At 42.3% G+C, this 20,065-nt stretch overlaps 1 protein-coding gene across 1 annotated transcript in view; it reads right to left on the minus strand.

The window, feature by feature from the left end:
- Positions 1-243: 243 nt before the first annotated feature.
- LOC308106907 (solute carrier family 12 member 9) overlaps positions 244-20,065 on the minus strand; it is a 69,210-nt gene continuing 49,388 nt past the window's right edge. Inside the window, exons 10-13 of the mRNA XM_080458944.1 lie at positions 11,711-11,903; positions 3,821-3,995; positions 2,265-2,411; positions 244-1,940 (exon numbers count right to left, since the gene is read on the minus strand). Coding sequence (XP_080315070.1) covers positions 982-1,940; positions 2,265-2,411; positions 3,821-3,995; positions 11,711-11,903 — 1,474 coding nt within the window. The 3' untranslated portion in view covers positions 244-981. The remainder of the gene's footprint in view (positions 1,941-2,264; positions 2,412-3,820; positions 3,996-11,710; positions 11,904-20,065) is intronic.

The following is a 20,065-nucleotide window of genomic DNA, read 5'->3' on the forward strand; positions in this document are numbered from 1 at the left end:
GTGCGAATTAATTCAGATGCATCATTTATTTTTCATATCACAGTTCAACAAACATATTGATTCACTTTAAATATTACAAGTTCTTTGTGTAAAACTCAAGGCTGAAGATTGGAGTGACTACATAAAATCCGCCAGGCACTTCAAAGTGGGAAAGGAGCCACGTCGCCCCGCGGGGGGGGGGGGAACCACCAAGGTCATTAGTACCAGATCAGTGTAAAAGCCAAACAATAAAACATCACAGTAGTTATTAGTGCTGTAAACATCTTAGTTACTTCATTCTTTTTTTTTTTTTTTTTTTTTTCTTCCAAGTGCTTCAGAATAAAAGATGAAAGTCATCCTGAGGATCCCACTGAAATCATTTTTGGGGTAAAACTTTGGAGGATTTCCCCGGTAGCACCATTACTGTCACTGTTCAGTGGTTTTCTTTGTTCCAAAGCTCAGGACGAGGAGAAAAGCAGATTTCTTGCAAATGACTCCTTCCAGGTAGTTTATTCTCAGCTTCCTAACTATCGAGGAACGTCGTGACCTCAGAACATGTGGAGTGATCATTCTTTTGGAAACTTGAGCAGCAGGAGAGTCAAAAAGCAAGGGAAGTCAAAGGTACTCGTAGAAACGGGTTGGAGCGGAGCCCTGCTTGGTGGAGTACGGGAGCGTCAGCTCGGGCACGGTGGTGTAGAAACGGAGTAAAAACCTGACGCAGGCTCCACCGCAGTTTACTTACATTTTGGTCTCATCTGTCGTGGAGTTGGAGCAAAAGATTTCCTGTGCATGATGGTAAAACCAAAACTGCTGGATTGAAGGAAAAAAAAAGAAAAAAAAAGAGAAGGGTTTAGATGTGGAGAATCAGGAATGTTTTCATCATTTGGAGAGCGACATCTACATCAGCACACAGAGTGCAGAGTGGAGCCGACGTCTGTGAGCGGGAGATTTCCAATGGGAATGTGGGGAAGCGCTCAAGGTCACAACTTCACCGTCAACAGATCAAAGGTCAGTGGTGATGACGGGTGTGACGCCGTGGATTAGCAGCGTGGGGCCCAAGTCTTGGGTTAAAAGCTGAAGTTGGTGTAAGTAGGCATTGTAACGGCGGGTGTCTGCCGGGGGGCGGGGCAAGTACAGAAAGCGCACGGCGGGAGCCGGACGCGCCTGATCCAGGATCATCTTGTTGACGGCAGACAGGTAGTCGTCCGACAAGCGCGTGGCGTTGCTCGGGAAGCTGTTCACATAATCGTCTTCATTCTCCGTGTCTTCGTCGGCCATTTGTTTCTTCCCGTCCGCGGCGGCATCTAATGTTTGTGAGTGCTGCCTCTTGCTGAAGTCCCCTTGGCGCTGCCAGTGTAGCGCCACCTGCTGGTCCCAGGGTACGGGGTAGATCTGAGCTTTGATCCTCAGCTCTTTTAGGAGCTGGCCGAGCTTCTCCTCGGAGCCCCTCACGCTCCGCCCCTCCTCCACGCACAGGAAGAGGCGCAGCGTTGCTTTGCGCCACGACCGCACCATGTTGAGGATGCACGCCAGCTGCAGCAGGAACAGAGAGCACGTGTCCACGTAGCTGCAGCTGTCCGGGCGCAGGAGGTTCACCGGCCAGACGTCCACGTACACGGCCCCCTTACCTGGAGAGGAAGGCGGCGACAGGGCCAGGGATCGGTCGAAGTTGTTGAAGTACCGAGCGAGGACAACGTTCTTTAGCATCTTCATGGCGTCTGCGATTATCGCCACGTACTCCTGAGGCCCGAGAACCTTCCCATCCTCAAATTCACTGGGATCCGGTCTGTCGCAGGACCCTCGCAGGGATGTGAAGTGGAAGAGGGGAGGCTGTTCGACTTCTGGAGACGGGCCGGAGGGATCCATGGACGGACTGGTGGACAGAGACGTACCCGTCAGCTTGTCCTTTGGAATGCAGTCGTCATAAAAACCCAGGACGAGGGTGTTTGGACGCATCCCACCTGAAAAGAAAAAAGACAGACAATAAAATATACATGAAAAGAAGACTGTCAAAAATCTTAAATTCATCCATTGTTCGGGGAATCTATTTCAATTTGTTGCTTTTTCTTGAGTCAACCGCTGCTGAAATCAGGGTTTGAATCCCCACAATCTGTCTTGTCTGTCAGTCCTATCAAAAAAAAAAAAAAAAAAAGAAACAGGCCAAAGAACGGTCTTTGAACCAATAAACAAGTACATTGAACAATGCGCTGGACTTTGAGCAGACTATGTGCAGTTATAATACCACCAGTGGCCTTTCACTCTGCATCATTGTGAGGAGCACTGACCGAGTCCTGAGATGAAGAGGAGATGCTGGACGCCGTGACGGACCGAATCTGCCAGCGTCAGGTTGACGAAGGCTTTGATGTTGAGATGGTCCACCAAGGACAACCAGGAGTCGTACTGAGACTGCAGGGGGTCCGATGGCAAAGTATCTGTTAACGGATATAAAGAAAAAGTGCCGTGAGGTACGATATGCGTGCAGCGTCCCTCCTGAAGCTCAACCACAGTGTGTCGACATGCGGAGGATGAGGATGAAAGAGAAGGCCAACAGCCGCAGCGTCGCGAGCAGAAGCCCAGATCGGCGACGTCGGCGTGACAGAGCCGATATATCAGAGGCGGTGCGTGACTGAGATATGAGTCGTGATGTTGAGACGTGTGGGGCAGAGAAAGAAAGAGAAAGATGCAAGCGCGACTGACAGCCGAGACAGAATGTGAGACTGAGTGAAAGATGCAGGAGAGCACAGACAGCAAAGTAGGTGATCAATCATCCGCCGCCTAAAAAAACCCCAAAAACAACAACGTGCATGCAGAAAGGAATCCAGAGGCCTCGTGTGCAGCCTTCCCTAACAATTCTCTTTAGTTAGAACAGGACCTCTTTAACTCCCGACGCCATTGTTCCCAATGCAGAAGCGTTTCATTCGGCTTTAAGGCAAACAGCTGCTCAACAAGGGCGCGAATAAATTGACGGACTTAAAATACACGACGAAGGCAATGAAGTGGCAGCGAGCCTTTGAAAGGAAACTCCACTACAGCCTAATTACATGAATGAATAACCCTTCAAAATTCTCAAGACCGAGTGGCTCTTCAAATGAGAGGAGGGCTGATGAACACGTCATTTTATTTATTTTTTTTAACCACTCTCATGGGGAATCTGGGTTGTGACGGCTCCATTCAGGGCCGGTCCCATCAGAACCCAGTGAACAACCCCCCCTACCCCCCCCCCCCCCCCCCCTCCGGCCCTCCTACAGTCTCCTCGAAAGACAAAGAGAAAACACAATCCATGACCCTGTTCCTCAGAAATCTGCAAGCGTGTGCCTCCGCATAGAAGAAAGGATCTGCCTCTAGAGCATTGTGCGACAGATTACTTCCCTCGAACAGAGGAGCCCGTGTCAAGGAGATCGCTCTTGCATTCTAACAAGGTCCATTAAACGATGCGCCGCTCAATGGGACACACCGGATACTGCCGCCATCAGGGAGATCATTTCTCCTCATTCATGTACTTAACAAATGTAGAAAAGATCGGGAAGCTATTCCGAACAAGGCCCAGATGAAAACACCGAGGTAGAATGATAGTGGCAACTTGTTTGTCCGTCAAAGGGAAACAACTCTCTGAATATTGATCAAATTTGGGGGAAAAACAAGCTTTTAGTTTTTCACTGCTGCAACTTTACATTATAATCATGTTAAATTATCCAAAAACAATATCACCACTGCCCATTTATTCCGCTCATAATTAATCGCTCAAACTGAGTTGGTTTCAAAGAGAAATGGTGCAGAAGTAAGACGATCAGACGGAGAGGAAAGGGAATTGTTGAAATAAAGAGTTTCGACGGGTTCTTACTGAGGTCGCCGAGCTGGACGTGGCCCAGGACGTAGAGGCCGCTCTTCTTGATGTCGTTGATGAAGGTGATGAGGCCGACGCTGCTGCGAGGGTTGGAAACCATCAGGAGGATCTGAGGCCGCCAGAACTTCACGTGGTCCTTCCTCACATCCAGCATCAGCAAGTACTTGCGTACCTAGTGTTCGGGGGGAAAGACGGTTGAAAGGGAAATTCATTAAAAAATGGGATAATGGTTTTTAACCTGATCATCTTAATAAAGACCGTGATCTCGATCTGAATGAGCTTTGTTTGTGAGATGAATCTTCTAGAAAACTGAGGGGCGAAAAAGTCCTGGAAAATCTGTAGAGGGAGCTCCACTAGTAGACGTTGATCTTACGCTCATATACTACCGTCTTCAATTGGATGTATTTACGTTAATGTGAGTGGCTCACATGACCAGTAGATAAAGATTTTAATGTATTGGTGTAAAACTTGTTTTATTTCAGGGGCCACAAACAGCTGGAACAACAAAAATATAGTAACCTAAAATTACCGTCAAATCTAAATAAATACCATCAGTTGTACTAGTACTGTTTTATTGGTCACTTGTAAAGTTTGCCGCTATCGCCCCTTTGAGAACGTCGGTATTCCTACTATATATTGAAGCTTTGCTTTGTGGTGGGAGTTTGCCAAGTAGAATTTAAAGGTTACAGTTTGAGCTCAATTGATCGGTAATCTCCAACTTTTGTCATGAGTACACCGATGTGTGACAGGAAAACATCAACTACTATCATCGGGATTTAACTACCACCTCTTTTTTAAACAAAGCTTAGAAATACATGACGTTTGATTCAACGTGGAGAGACTCATTTGCTTTTACTGCCAATTATGCTTATTGAGCTAAATGTTTGATATGTGGGGCTGAAAACAAAAACGTTATACTGAAATGGCTTCAATAGGAATAAAAAAGGTAAAACTGTTTAAAATGGTTAAAATCCCTAAAATTACTAAAACAGCCAAGGAGGAAAAAAGAGCTAAGATGTATAAATGTCCCAAAACAAATATAATAGGGGAAAAAAAATTAAGACTAAAAGAGTTAAAATAGTCAAAACGTTCTCAAAACGTTCAGAACTAAAAAGGTAAAACAGCACAAATAGCGAATACAGCTAAAAAGAGCTAATGAGTTAACGTGTCTAACTTTTTAATTATAGTAAATAAAAATGATTGTAAATTGAACTTCATTTTTTCTGCAGTTTCTCTGTGGTACTATAGCAGCATTCTGTTGCTGCACACTGACATCTGCTGGTGACAGGTGGAATGTACGGGCTTATCTTTTAATAAATATGACCCGTGAAACGACCCAAAAAACATCGGCTTATATTCTGGAAAATACGGTACAGAGCAAAAACTATACACTCATTTGTACGAGCCACACTTCCCTCATTCATTCAATGTTTCGTGGCTCCAGACAAAGGTTATTTGGTGGAAATTGTTCCTGAAAGTGATTTTTATTCCCAAACGGTCAGACGATCATCTTTATTCAAAACTGCTGAACACAAGAAGAGCCTCTGGTCCGCTGCTGATTTGTTGACATTATTCTCGGGCATCAGTGGGGAGTGCTCTCTGTTTGCAGAGGCTCTCAATAAGTTTACACACTCATACTGCAGGCGGGGTGGTAATTCCACTTTTGCATTTCATTCTCCGATTATGTGTCTTTTGGGGCAGAACGGGCTGGCTTTACTTATGCTTGCAAGGTTTTTATGAGGCAAATACAAATTGGCCCTATAGAGTGTTAAACATGCTCACTTGCCATGTTTAATATGGGCTTCATGCTCGGCGCAGACGCCGGACGTGACTATAAATCAACAAGACATTCTGTACATGGGCTGTATGCCACAAGAAACCCTGTGATATTTTAGATACTGACAAAACTTGACAGACTACTTTAGAGAAGAATGGCCACAAATGTATTTTCAAAGGACTGATAGAAACAGGCAGGCTTCAGTAGTATAAAAAAAAGTTTCCCTCCCTGATTCATCAAATGACTAAATAATCTGAATTTTCCATCGACTGCAGATACACAGTTAATGAATAAATCCTTTACTTCCTTTATTGTTTATAGCACATCCGAGTGGGTTTAATCAAATTCAATTATCTCAAACAAAACCAGGAGTCTCTAGACTTACAGATATAATTTCTTTGAGAACTTCATGAAGTCTGAACTTAAATATTCAGCTTAGGAGACAATTAGTTAAAAAACAAACAAAAACAAACCATAATTACAGGGCGGCAAGATTTCACGACTAAAACATAACTGTGAACTTATCTTTGAAATCTATGAATGAAGTCTGAATAACACATAGTAGCCCGGTACATCATTTAGGGGGATTATTATTCTAATGAGTCACGTGTGTTTGCTCACACTCGTTCTTGCCACGTCGGCATATTCGCAGCCCATCAAAGTCACAGTTGAGTTCAGGAGTGACGACCTCTGCCGTGTTGGAGTGACAGCTGAGCTGTTTGAAGTGAAGGGAAGCACACAACTTGGTCTGCTGTCAGATCCTGGCCCGTCCTGTGGTTAACTAAATACTGATGTTACACACAGATAATGGGCTGCACACGAGATGTGTGCACAGCTTTAAAGGATTTGAAAACAACCAGATGACATTGCGTCATTTATTGGTGACAGCTTTTCACAACCTGTAAGACTGAAGCAGTTTCTGCCACTTTCCATCAGCTGCTATGGGGCAAAAAGGTTTTATAGTTTTGCTATAATTTTACTCAATTAAACCAAAACCGCTTATGTTGAATTTATGACATTGAGGAATATTAATAAAAGTGTTGACATTTTATTGGCGTGTTCAAGTGTTGATCCATTTGAGCAATTTATGCCATTTCAAATGATTTATTCATTTTTATAATTTTAATAATTTATAACTACTTTAAGCCGTTTTGCACTTTTATAATGGATTTTAAATTCACTATATTTACATTATACTTACATTTTCATAGCAAATCAGCCGCTCCACATGAGGTGAATCCCTATTTAGCCACTTATTTATTGATTTGAAGCTCCGTTTACACGTTTTCAAGTGAAAATGGGAAAGTTTTGCTGCGTTTTGGGGTTCGTCAATGAATGAGTTAATTGCTTGTTTTGCAAAGTTAAAATATGCTATAGGTGCTACTGATGAGGATGTGACAGTAACAAAATGCTGATAATATTAAGGATCTTTTTCCTGAAAGTGAAATGGATCTCAGCTGGTTTATGCAACGTTGCAGCAAAAACATGATGAGAAACACCTCGAACTATGCACTGGACTTTGTGTGCAAACCGTCTGGACTTGGAAATGTGCGAATAGATTAAAATCCGGCCCGGATAATTTAAAAAGTGCACATAAATCTGACATGTGTTCATGTACCGGCCCATTAGAAACGGAGGAGACCAAAAACTTGACCGATTTGCATCTGGACAAATCCCTGTGTGTTTCTCTGCAGTCGTCAATGTTCCAAGGAGATTATGAATGTGTGGGACTGCTGATCATTATGCATTTAAATAACAGTATTATAATGCACGTCATGACACAAGCGTCATTAAAATTCTGAAAGTGCGGCTGATGAGGTGGCATGGTAGCGCCATTAAGGAAATGCAGCCAAGTGGAACCAAACATTAGAGTCGAACCTACAGCCTACTAGGAATGATTAACACTCACTTCATACCCTCTTTGGAATTAATGACCATTAACATGTCGCCACCTTATGGATTCAGCCTACGCCAGGAAATTCAGCTATATTTTTTAGGGGGGGGGGGGGGGGGATTAATAATTTTCAAGGGTATTTTAATGTCTTCAGTGACGTTCACACTTTCCGCGTTTCTTTCTAAAAATGAGACTTTCAGTGCGACGCCGGGAGTGAAGATTTGAACTTTACTGGAGTCGACCAATCACTGGAGGTCTGGACGAGGAGGCTGGGAGAGCTTGAAGTACTTGCATCTAATTATAGCAGCGTCACGTTTTTTTCGCTGTGAGGCACGGCGCTTAAATGGACGATCTAATATTTTGAAGTGACTTTCACCTGAAAACCCTTCCGGGGTGTGTTTTCTAGACGAGGGGCAATATTGGCACACAATTGGAGGGGAAAGATTATTAAAAGAGCAGCCTTCTTGAGCAGCAGCTCCAGTTTGGGATTTTGCCTGCAAATGATTCCGATAATGACCTTCTGAACGACACGAGCTCGAATCCAACTGTGTGCCTGTTCTGCCATCAATCAAAAGCCAAGATGCGACTTTATGACCGTCATAATCACCCAGACTGTTTTCATGCTTCCATCAGTAATTGCTGTACAAAAAGAAAGAAGAAAAAAAGGTCTCAAAGACAAAATCCAACTGCCTCCACTCATCTAATCGTCTGTCTTTCTTTATCTCTCTGCTTCCCTCTGTCTTCTCATCCATCAGGCTATCATCATTTCACTGTCGCTTCAGTCTCATCCATCACTTAGTTTCTCAATCACTCATTCCCTCTGCTTGCCTCACTCGTTCTTTTCCCGTGATACCATCAGCATTACTCGCCTTGGTTTCTATTTTCCTTCATTCACTTTCTCTCCTTGAACACTGTTGTCGTCCGCCTGTTATCACCACTCGTGATTCAGGTTTTTTTTTGTGTGTGTGCTTTGCCAGCTGTCATGTCTTTTGTCCTGGTTTCAATGTCACCCAGTTGGCGACCTTCCAAACGCGCCGCTACCGAACCGCAGGACGAGTCTACGTATGAGAGACGTACACACGTGTGGTCTCCCCTGCTACGTCGATCAGTGTAATGATTTTCACTGGACCGGGCGGAGAGCCAGGAATGAGTGTGTTGAAGTGGGGAGGGCGGGGAATCCGAGGCCCATTTGTTAAAAGAAGTATAAAGGGGGAAAAAAAAAAAAAAAGTAAATCAATTACCCATTAAACTCTCACACAACACATTACCAACGGTTACACTCTTTATTCGGTGCAACAAATGAATGTCAAATGAAACACTTTAATATTCTGATGCAAACTCGTATCAGCAAATAACTGCGATTTGTAACTGTCCACCAAGGCAAGCCGCATAATTATATTTATGCAACTCCCATCACTTATTTTATGTTTGTCTGAAGTTGTTTTACGCCGGTGTGAAATCATTTTCCATCTCTTCAAAGTATTATTGTCTGAAGTGAATTTGAGCCTCCATCAATCCATATTCTGAATGGCTCTATCCAACTTTGAGTGGCAGAGGCCGGAGCAGATCGCAGCAAACTGTGGGTGGTTGAGGCTCCGTTTACAGTGAAAAAGCATTTTTTTTTTTTTTGCATTTTTTCATTTCAGAAAAGTCTTGCGGTTGCACAGCAACTAGTGCTCTGCACCGAAACCATCCACACACACAATAACAGCGATGCAGACACACAGAACAAAACGCTATAAATATGAACAATGTCGAGCACACAAAGTTTTCAGTGTCACATGAAACATTTCCTGCTTTACAGACATTTCCGTGCACTTTATGCTGAGTGAATTAAGTGGCTCTGCCGACAGCATAGTTTTCTCTGTGTGACCGTCGGTTTGAATAAAAAATGATATTAAAATATTAAAAAATGAGTACAGCATTTAGATAAATTGTCTTTTTTAGGTACATTTATTTAATCGCTTACAAAACCATTTTAACTGATTAGATTCAGATTTCTTTTGCATGTTTTTACATTTACAGTTTGTGAATTTTTGAAATAATTTCATAATTCCAAAGTTCCCTCACATTCTTATCGTCATCCTGGTGCTTTGGATGTTGTATAACATGACAGTCATTTTTTTGCCTCCGATATAACTGTCACTCTTAAGTACTTTTGCTTGTATTTCTGAAGTCATGCTTGATCTCTACTAAGTACTTTTGCACAACTTGAGTCACTTCAGAAGTAAATTAATTACTTGAGCAATTTTAAAACGGGCTAATCTTTCTTTAAGCCATTTTATAACAATGCAAGTGTATATGCCACCATTTCAGGTCATCCTTTACGTCTTTTTTAACTCATTTTTATTTCTTTTTGTGTCTTTCAGAAGTATTTTCAGAAATATGTTATCCAACTAAAGCCATTTTATTTGCCAAAGGCACCTGGAAGCGTAACCCTGTTGGGTCAATGGTCCACTCTAAGGACCAAGAAGCCAGGTATTTGTCACTAAGCGCTGGTATCGCGAGGATTTTATCAGTGCCAGCAACACTAATTGGCATTCTCTCACTGATAGTCAGCCTTTATTTAATAGGATTAAAATTTATACACTAATTAAGCACACCAGTGCCTCCCTTATATAATAGGATTACAATTTATACAGTAAGTAAGCAGGCCAGAGCCAATTGCGCCCGTTATCCATTTATTTTGCGATAACTGCAAAATGATTACAGCTTTGCGACGACTGTTTTTCACCAGGAGAGAGAGCGAGAGAAGGTCCATTTATTGCTGCTGCTGATGTATTCAGTGTGTGAGATCTGCAAACGATTGGGAGAGCCAATCACAACCATTGCATAGCGAGAAAATCTTATATTTCCGCCGGTGCTGTAACTAAACATTATTCACAGGATCATAGCTTTTTTTTTTTTTCTTTGACAGGTAGTAATTTATCCTATCCTGTGGAAGTACAGAAGTTGTTTCCAAGCTGCACTACAGATTTGCAGATGTTCAACAGAATGAGGCTCCTTTTACACGACAAGGCTTTCAAGACAAAATGCAAAAGTTTTGTTGTGCTTTGGGTTATCTATTTTTTAGAAAGGTCCACGGAGATACTGAAAACTTTAGAAAATACTGACGTCTCTGCGTAAAATGCAACTTTTATGAACAATAACAGCAATGGCCTCCTCCAGAGCATGACTCCAAGTCCACATTCTACATGCATGTGTGTGTAGTTCAATTTCTAAAACAACCAACAGCTCCAACTCATGGCCAAACAGACCAACTTCATCATTTCCAGCGTTTGTGTCATTTCTGTGTAAACAGACGTTGTTTTCAAAACGTTGCCATGCAAACGCCAAACTTTTCTGGACTAAAAACACAGAAACTCTGCGATTTCACTTTCTTAATTTGTTGTGTAAAGGGGATCTACGTTTGGGAACGTCCTATAAAGGATGGAAGGACAGTCGAGGCATCAATTTAAATTGCTTGTAAGCCTCCATCACCACCTTCAATCAGCAGGTAGCCAGTGAGAATATGTCGTGAAGGTTGACTCAATAAGAGAGAAACAGTTGCCATTGGGAGGGTCTGAGCTGGAGGGGTGAGTCTAAAGACAAAAAGCACAATAAGTGGCTGTAATGAAGTTCTTGGAAAAACCTACTGGCCAAGTCCGCTGCACTTTGCCTTCCTGGCTAAAACTCCTGCCCATTGGCAATGACTCTCCCCTCCAGGCATCGGGCCTCCTGGCAACTGCGCCTCCTCTCCCTGAGAGCAACAGGCTGGCCCAGACAGAGGACACGGAGAGCTGGATGATGTAAAGCGCTGCCTGTATGTGTGTGTGTATTCATGTTATAAAAGTAGAGAGCACTGTGGAGGAGTGTGTGTGTGTTTTAGTGTCTGCTAAGCCCGATATAAACATGAGTGATAGCTGCTGTAGGAATGACAAGGCTGCATGTGTATGAGTGAGAAAAGAGGGAGAGGAAATGTGTGTGTTTGTCTGTTCAATGCCGATCGGGAGGCAGCGGAGAGCAGTCTGTGCTCGTGTGTCTGTTTGTCTCTATAAACCTGATAGAACGATTGCTTGGCAGAGGTACAGGCTCTTGTAAAGCTGAGGGGATGAGATTTTAGTTGCTATAGTAATGACAAGGTAGTATTGAGTGTGTGTGTGTGTGTGTGTGTGTGTGTGTGTGTGTGTGTGTGTGTGTGTGTGTGTGTGTGTGTGTGTGTGTGTGTGTGTCAGACCTGGTGGAAGATGAGAGCCTGGCTGATGTAGCCCCAGCTGGAGGTGGGACTGAGGTAGTGAATCAGCAGGAGCAGCAGGAGCATGAAGGCGATGCTCGCCGAGGCGTAGATGGCGTTGATGAGGAACATCATGACGGCGCAGCCGATGATGCCGAGCACGCACGTGTGCCAGGTGAAGTAGCGGAAGGTGGGCCTTGGAGGAGGAAGCAGAAGGGATGGACCCGGGTTAGAGGCTGCCAGTTTATTTGCCTCTCGGATGTCAAGACAGCTTGAATGTGGAAACTTTACTTAGACTCACTGTTGAATCATAATTAGGCTTTACTCGGTTTCTCACCTGCCCTTTCATTTGTTATTGGGTCAAAAACATTTGCATTTGGAAAAAAAAAACAAAAACAAAAAGCCTTCTGTTGAATCTCAAATGCTTGACACCAACACAGCTTCCAAAATAAGAATTATCCCCCTGTTATTTGACTTAACCAACCAGCAAAACTGCAACTGTCATCACCACCTATCCACACACAAAAGATTGAGAGATGCAATGAAAGATTTAAGAAATCCCAAACAAATAATTTCGTATCAAAATGTAGTTTCAGGAAGCGAGGAAGGATCTTGCTCACTCGTTACAGTGAAGCAGCTTTAATTACTTCATAATGTCGTTTTACCAACAAAGTCCACCCTTCACCGGGGGCTGCGACTGGTCCAAACATGGGTAAAGAACTACGGTTTTAGTATCGTCCGCAACTCTTTGCACACTTCCGATAATATGCACGACACCCGAAGCCAAAATCTGCTGCATCACTGCCAATGTTTGTGCCAAATCGCTCGTTATGGCAGGAAAATAAACACTGCGAACAAGATGTGGCCGGGCGACCGATCCTTCTATGTCCCCCGCGTTATGGTGCTTTAAAAAGACAATTCTATTAAGCACTAATCATAAGGTTTATGTTAATCAACTTGCTTCATCCCTGGACTGAAATTTTGTGGTTTTTCTTTTTTTTTTTTTTAAAGATAAAGTGGGAATGAGATTCATATTTTATATATGAGGGTTTTTAAAGAATCGGTTATGAGACGAGAGTTCGTCCCCGAAATGCGTTTAAAGGATAAAGCAAGGAAAAGTCCTCCGATCGCTGCTCGCTCTTATCTCTCACACCTCTGCTGAGAAACTCCCCCCGAAAACATCAGTTCTTCAAATTGAGGAGGATTTAACAAACCACTGAGGAATTCAGTGCAAAAGCTGCGGAAACTAAATTAACATTCTCCTAACATAGTCGTCCACCTGCCTGGGTTAAAAAAATAAAAAAGCCAATGAAATGAGAACCTGGTACTGAACTACTGACATGAAAGTAGAGCTAAAAATATGTTTTTAGTCTGAGTGGCGCTCCTCTGACCTTATTCCCACACTACTGGCTCTGTTATGGAAGGAAGTGGTGGATTATTTTGATTAAATGAAGAATTATGTTGGCTGTTTAGTTTTTTTAAGACTTTAAACACGATCATTTTCAAGCGGTTTTAGATTTGCTTCGGTGAAAATAACTTATGATCATGCAAAAAATACAAACATCAATCATTCTATTAGGGCCACCCTCACAATTTATTAGTGAGGGTGCTTTAAATCTTTTGTCAACTTCTGAACTTTTTTCTTATTAAATATGTTTGAATGAACAGAAGTTGAAAAAGAATGTAAACTAATTCTCTTTTGAAAACTGTCAAAAAGTAAAGAGGTATGGCAGTTTGAGAGTGACAGTGCCATCTGGAAAATGAGGTAATTTTCACCAGCACAGAGGAAATCTTTCACATAGCCGCTACACCCATTAAACTATTTCATTTGTCTGGGATTCACTGGAAACTTCAGTGTCATATGCAAGTCTAAATATCTTCTCCACAGATGTTCACAGCTCTCGCTGAAAGGAAAATGTTTAGGAAACATTTAATAAATGCTATATATTTTTTTTTATTGTTGTTTATACTAGTACCAGTCATTAAAACTGAAACTTGTTGCAAAAAAAAAAACAACCCTCAAATACAAAAAAACAAAAAGAAAAACAAAACATCACGGGGATTATGATCCAATGGCTTCAGAAAAATAATACTTTTTTTTCTTTTTTAAAGCAACATCTAGTTTTAATTGTCCACATAGTACAATCACAACAACGGTGGCCTCCAGAGCGCAGCAATCCAACTTGGTTGTCGGACCGTATGAACACTGTTGTTAATGTTTATAGCTTATGTGTGTGTGGTTTCATTACGAAAACAACCAACAGGGCCAACTCGTGAAAACCACTGTACATTTACAGCGTTTCTGCCGATTCGGTGTAAATGGGCATCGATTTAAAAAAAAGTTGCAGTGTAAACGCAAAACTTTTGTGAAATGAAAAAGGAAAAATCGTGCATTTTCACTGGGAATGTTGTCGTATAAACAGAGCCTTAAAGTCCCATCTCCTTTGACTTTGCGTGGGTTTTTCTGGTCTAAAATGGCATAAATCTGAAAATGCAAATGGGGTCTCGGCATTGTGACGTACGGTGGAGGAAGCATCATGATGCAGGGCTGCTTTGCTTCCTTGAGGGACTGACCGTTTGAAATGAAAAAGAGAATATCAATTTGCCAAGTGAATCAGTCTATCATCCAGGATTGTATTGAAGGGTTAATGAACCTGCTGAGGTTCAGTACAAGTTGGGTGATGCAGCCAAGACAAGGAGTCTCATGCTATATTTCTGTATTCCCGGTGTTACATTCCTTTGCTTTATTCCCCCCCCCCCCCCATTATATGTGTAACAATAAAATTACAGAGCTGAAAAAGAAAACATTTACAATGTGTTATCCAAAAGCATCAATAATAAAACAATTTAACAGTTATATCATCCATTCATCTTCTATATCGCTTCATCTAATTCAGGGGAGCTGGAACAGATCCTGGGCTTATGAACAAATACATAATTTATCATTTGACTCAAGGAGTTGAAAGGGACACATAATAATGTGCTGTATTAGTTGTAATAGTCAAAATTATTTAAAATAAGGACATCGCACATTTAGTGACAAACTAATCCTGTTTAGTTCGGATCACTCCAGTTTATTTGTTCCTGAGAGAAGATTAAAAGCAGAACATTTTCCTTACCGTCTCATAGGAACTACTGAGGAAAAATACATTTGTCTGGAGTGTTTTTTGCAATAATTACAGAATAGCTTCGGAAGGAATTAAAGAAAAAAACCATCTAGTTTCCTAAGTGACCCAGTCAGAGTCCAGACGGGAATTCAACAGAGCTGCTGAGCTGCGAGCGCCGTTAAGAACAGATATCCCAGGCATGTGGATGAGCTGAAGCAGTTCCGTGAGCGATAATGGTTCAAAGGTCCCCCTGAACGTTATGCAGCTCTGATCAAAAGCTATTAGAAGAGCTTGGTTCAGCTTATTGCAGCCAAACGAGATGTGATGAATCATTCAAGTCAAGGTTCACATCCTTTTTCCCGCGGCACGGTAAATGTTTAAAGAGTACGTTCAGCAACGACATGGACTAGTAGATTAGCTTGCGTGGTATTAGGTACAGCACATTGTGGTAGTCTCTCAACATGTGACTAATTTGCACATCAGATCAATTTCATGACTAATTAATACAAGAGAACAAGAACATGTCTGCTCATATCAACTGACTAACAGCCGCATTGTCTGATATTGATACTCGGGATTCACCGGTACCAGCGCCAGCATCAGGACCGAAACTACACTCACGACGTCATCCGCCATCAACGGTGGCAGCAGGTAGACAAGAGAGGACGAGGTGGTCAGCGGTTTGGAGATTCTTTAATCAGGAGACAAAAGCTGGTTTGTACATCAGCAACTTCATCGTCCGATGTCGCTTATTAGTTTGACTCCTCAGCACGGAATTCCGAGCTGCGCTAAATGCCAACGAGAGTTGGGACTCACACACTCGCGATGCTACATGCTAAATATGATGAACGTGCATGCCCGACACCTACGAGGTGCTGAGGCTGGCAAGTTATATAAATTCTATTGTCAAAGTTTCTATCCAATATGCATTTAAAAAAAATGGGGGGGGGATCCAAACCGAACGAGGTCTCGGTGTTTGACGAATGGCAATTAAAAATGCAAATTCTCCACATACGCACGCACAAGTAAAGAGTCATTTCCTAATGCGTAACTTCACAGCAGCATCAAAACAAATGTGGAGTTAATGCTGCGACGAGATCAATTAAAACAAACAGCGCACACAGATAATAGGCTGCTGCCGCTTACTGCTCGCAGACCTCTCACTGTTTGTGTGCATGGGCTTGACTGCAGAATGCAGTGAGTGGGGCGCATTAGCTGTGCTCAGCGCGCTTCGGGCACACGTGTGCCGCTTTTAAGCGAGAATGAGCTGGCGGGTCGAGGACGTGGGGGGGGGGGGGGGGGGGGGGGTAACGCTGCTAATGGGAGTGCTCATGTTTTTGGAGGATTGTGTAATTGACACCGATTTCCCTGCAATAACTGAAGCTGTGCCGCTCCGACAGCAATCCAAATAGTTACCAGCTGTAATTACACGACGCCGCTCGAACGGCCCGGCCCGCTTCCTGCACAGATCCACCGACGGTCTTAAAGCTCTTTGTGAAGAGGCATGAAAGCAACAACCACCGAATGTGACGCAGCAGGGATGTGCTTATGTGTGGCGAGACCGCCTGAAAGTTGAATTCAAAGAGAAGACACAGAGAAAGAAACGGCCATGAGGCGGCCATTAGTCATCCTGTTGGTCAAGCTGTCTGCGCTGATGAAGAAGGAGCCAAAGAGAATGAGCACAGATCTAAAAAGGTAGAAACCTGAAAGTGAACATTTAAGCTTAAAGCACAAGACAACTGTTTTATATTTGGTTTGGAAGAAAAGACAAACTTAGAAAATACACCTCACTTGGGGTATTATCAATGTTAGTCGTATTTATCAGAGTTTTAAGAAGTTTAAGCATTAAAGGCATCCAATAGATGGAAACAGGTGCATTATAAAGTATGTCTATTTGAAATCACTCATGATAACATTCAAGCATTTTATCATTGGGAACAAGAAGAAGGTTTAATATCCTTATGGAAAGAGTTGGAATGGACAAGTTCTCCATTCAACTGTCGGCTTTTAGGTAAAGGAGGAGCTGATATCCATCTCTGGATGAACAAGCCTCGTTGATGTAATCCGAGGAGGAAGGTGAGACTGATTGAAGACGACAGAAAGGAAACTGAACCATTAACCTGTTATAACCCAAAGCCTGCAGTCGACCACCAGCTGAGAAAACGAAAACTGAGGCTGCGTTTCACACAGACTCACAAAAACTGGACATTAAAAGACTTGAACCGAAACATCTCCGGTCTGATCCAAACGTTTTGGTAATGAGGTGCTGCAGGAACATTGAAATGTGCCAAAGCTTTACATGGAATTGTACAAGTTTCAGTTTGAACGTCTGATCCGTCTAACTAAATAAATGGTTTATGGGAATTGCAAGTTTTTGCATTGATCTGATTTATACTTGACACAGAATCCCAGTCTCACCGGGAGGGGATCTCTGGTCCATGTTCTCGTGGGATTTGGTAGTTTTAGAGTTGAGAATCACCGTAAGAGCAATTCAACTTTGTTGTCCGTCCATACAAATGTCCATGTCCTCTCCATTATTAATGTTTGCAGCGTTTTGTTCTCTGACCCGAAGACTGCCTACACTTTTTTTTTTTTTTTTTGGGGGGGGGGGGGGGGGGCATGAAATTTACCTCCAATCATGTTTAATAGTGAGATTTTCTTTAGCAGAACTTGTAGGTAAAAGTTTATCTACTCTGACTCTACAGTCATTAATAGCTCCATATTGATTTTGCCTTGTTTGTCAAGTTAAAACTAAATAGTTTTCTACATCTCACCAACAGAATACTAAAATTCATAATGCTGACGTTGGTATTTCTGAACAATATACTGATTAAAAAATCCAAAATTCTCTCCCTACATTAACCTCTGTGGTCCTTCTGACATCTGCCATGGAGCTGACTGAGTTGTTTAACATGAATCGCCAGTGTTGGGATTAAAAATCAGCTTTTCAAATTCAAAAACTGTCACCTCTGCCATTTTGTCGAGTTCTATTTGATCCCCTCTGGAGCCTTTACATTCCTGATGAGTCACAAAAACACAATCCTGTCAGCAGACCGTGGAAGAGAATCCAATTTGATGGGAAAACAAACTCGGCACCCAAATTGGGTGATGAGGTTGATAAACGGGTGGTTCGCAGCTCTTCAAGGCTCAAAGAGACAGGGTTGGGTTACAGATGTTTATTTTTGAGTTGACAGATGAGTGAGAATCTCTCTTGGGACGAGGAATTGTAATAAAACTAAGATTTTCTGCAATTTTTCAAATGGATCTCAACATCTTGACATTCAAGCCGTAACCCAACTCGTTCCCTCTCTTTTCTACGCCTGCTGTCTTCAAGCTCTTTCATTTCCTCTCGACTTGATCACTTGACATCGTCATGGCCCACAATTCTCTAATCTTATCCTTCTTCCATCCCGGAGTGTGGTTGTAATTAGGATAAAAGCTCCTCCCGACCCTCCCTCACTTATCCTTTTTGTCTGTAGAGTCCCCACGTTCAGTCGCCATGCACTGGAGCGACTGATGTCACTTAGCTGATACAGCAAAATCATCCAGGACGGAGAAGAAGAATAAAAAAAATAAAAAAATGCCATCAATCAAATCCTGAGAGATATTAGGAAAAAGTAGTGGCAAGGGAGAGGAAGAGGAGGAGGAGACCCGGCGTTCGGCCAAAAGACACCTCATATTTGAGGGGAAGTGGGGACAGAAATGACAGAACAAGCAGACACACCCAGAGAAGACTGCCAGGAAATGCCAGACCCTGTAAGTGAGGGAGGTCAGTGAGCATCCGAGACGCTACGTCAGGAAAAACACCAGATGAGACTAGATGGACCTTGAGAAACCCCAGAATCCTTCTTACTGGATCCACGTGGTAAAGCACTCCACACCACCTGAACACAAGTGCACGAACAAAGTCAAATCTGTCGAGGAGCCAAAGGGGCCCGTCTGTTCTGAATATACTTTCTTAGTGATTTTAAAGTTTCTAAATGATATTTTGTGTACCTGAAAGATATAAAAGATTCACTGAGCTTCGGTTTGTGAGTTGCACTTTCAAATTCTAGGAGACTGAAGATCTTAAGTCAATCTCAGACCAAACATATTTTCATAAAAACGCTTCTACTTTTGTTTTTCTGAGACTTGGTTGAGAAGCAAGATGCCTTACATTAGGGGTTTCAGATTTGAAGTCGCTGATTGGCGAGGGACATGACATAAAGCTCTTACTTGTTCCCAGTTCTCACCAACTTGCCCGGGCAATTCTCATGACGTTTTTTAGTAAATCTAATATCACTTTGTTGTTGTATTTCTCAGCCAACCGGTGAACCGTAATGTCTTTCCAGTTTTTTTAAATCTATGAAGTTAATGTATTTTCTTTCTACGTACTCCGCTAAAGAGAAGTCCATAGTGGATAATCCATCCGTCTTCGATACCCGTTTTTCTTAAAAAGGGTTAATAAAAACGCTCAAGATTGTCTTTAGTCAACCAACCACATATTTTCCACACAGTTCAATCTGTTCATACTGGAGTTCAAGTGAAAGAGCTTCCAGCCGTTCTCAGATACTGACCTCATAAAAAAGAGCAAATATGAAGTCACCATGACTTTGATTGAAATCCTTAAACTTTGGCCACCAGGATTATATCAGTCCGTCATCGTAAGAAGAAAGAAATCTCAGCGACGCTGCATTAAGGATAATTTGACAGGCAGACGACTTGACAAAGACAATGACAGTAGATTTGTATGTTTCTTATCTTTTCGCTCGTCTTACAGTGTATTTAAGAGAGAGCCCACTGGTCCTATCGCTCAACATAATGGAGAACACTTTTTTGTCATGGTGTCAAGAGACTCTCCACCTAAAACAGTTTGTCTTCCTTTATGATATAGTCGACAATATATCATGAGCAGCTGTCATACCAAGCATCTACACTCAGTCCTGAGGTCTTCATCCTTGAGGTTGGTTTATTATCAGGCCGATCCTGCTGTCTGGATTTTGTTTACGTTTCTACAGATCTCTGAAAAAATATGATTGCGATTAACAATTAAAAGTTAATTGATATTTACCCAAATGTGACCAATGTCAATATTATGCGACGTGATGCACAATACTTGCATTCCCCAAAATCTTTCTCTCACTCCAGTAAATGATCCAAATTTGTTAGAAAAGGCATTTAGAAGTCGTCGTGGCTGCCAGGATTCTGAATGTAAAAATAACCAAAGGCTATCGATCAAGTACCCAGCATCTATCTGGTGTGAATGCTTAAC

The sequence above is a fragment of the Lipophrys pholis genome, assembly GCF_963383615.2.
Source record: "Lipophrys pholis genome assembly, chromosome: 3".
Taxonomy (NCBI): domain Eukaryota; kingdom Metazoa; phylum Chordata; class Actinopteri; order Blenniiformes; family Blenniidae; genus Lipophrys; species Lipophrys pholis.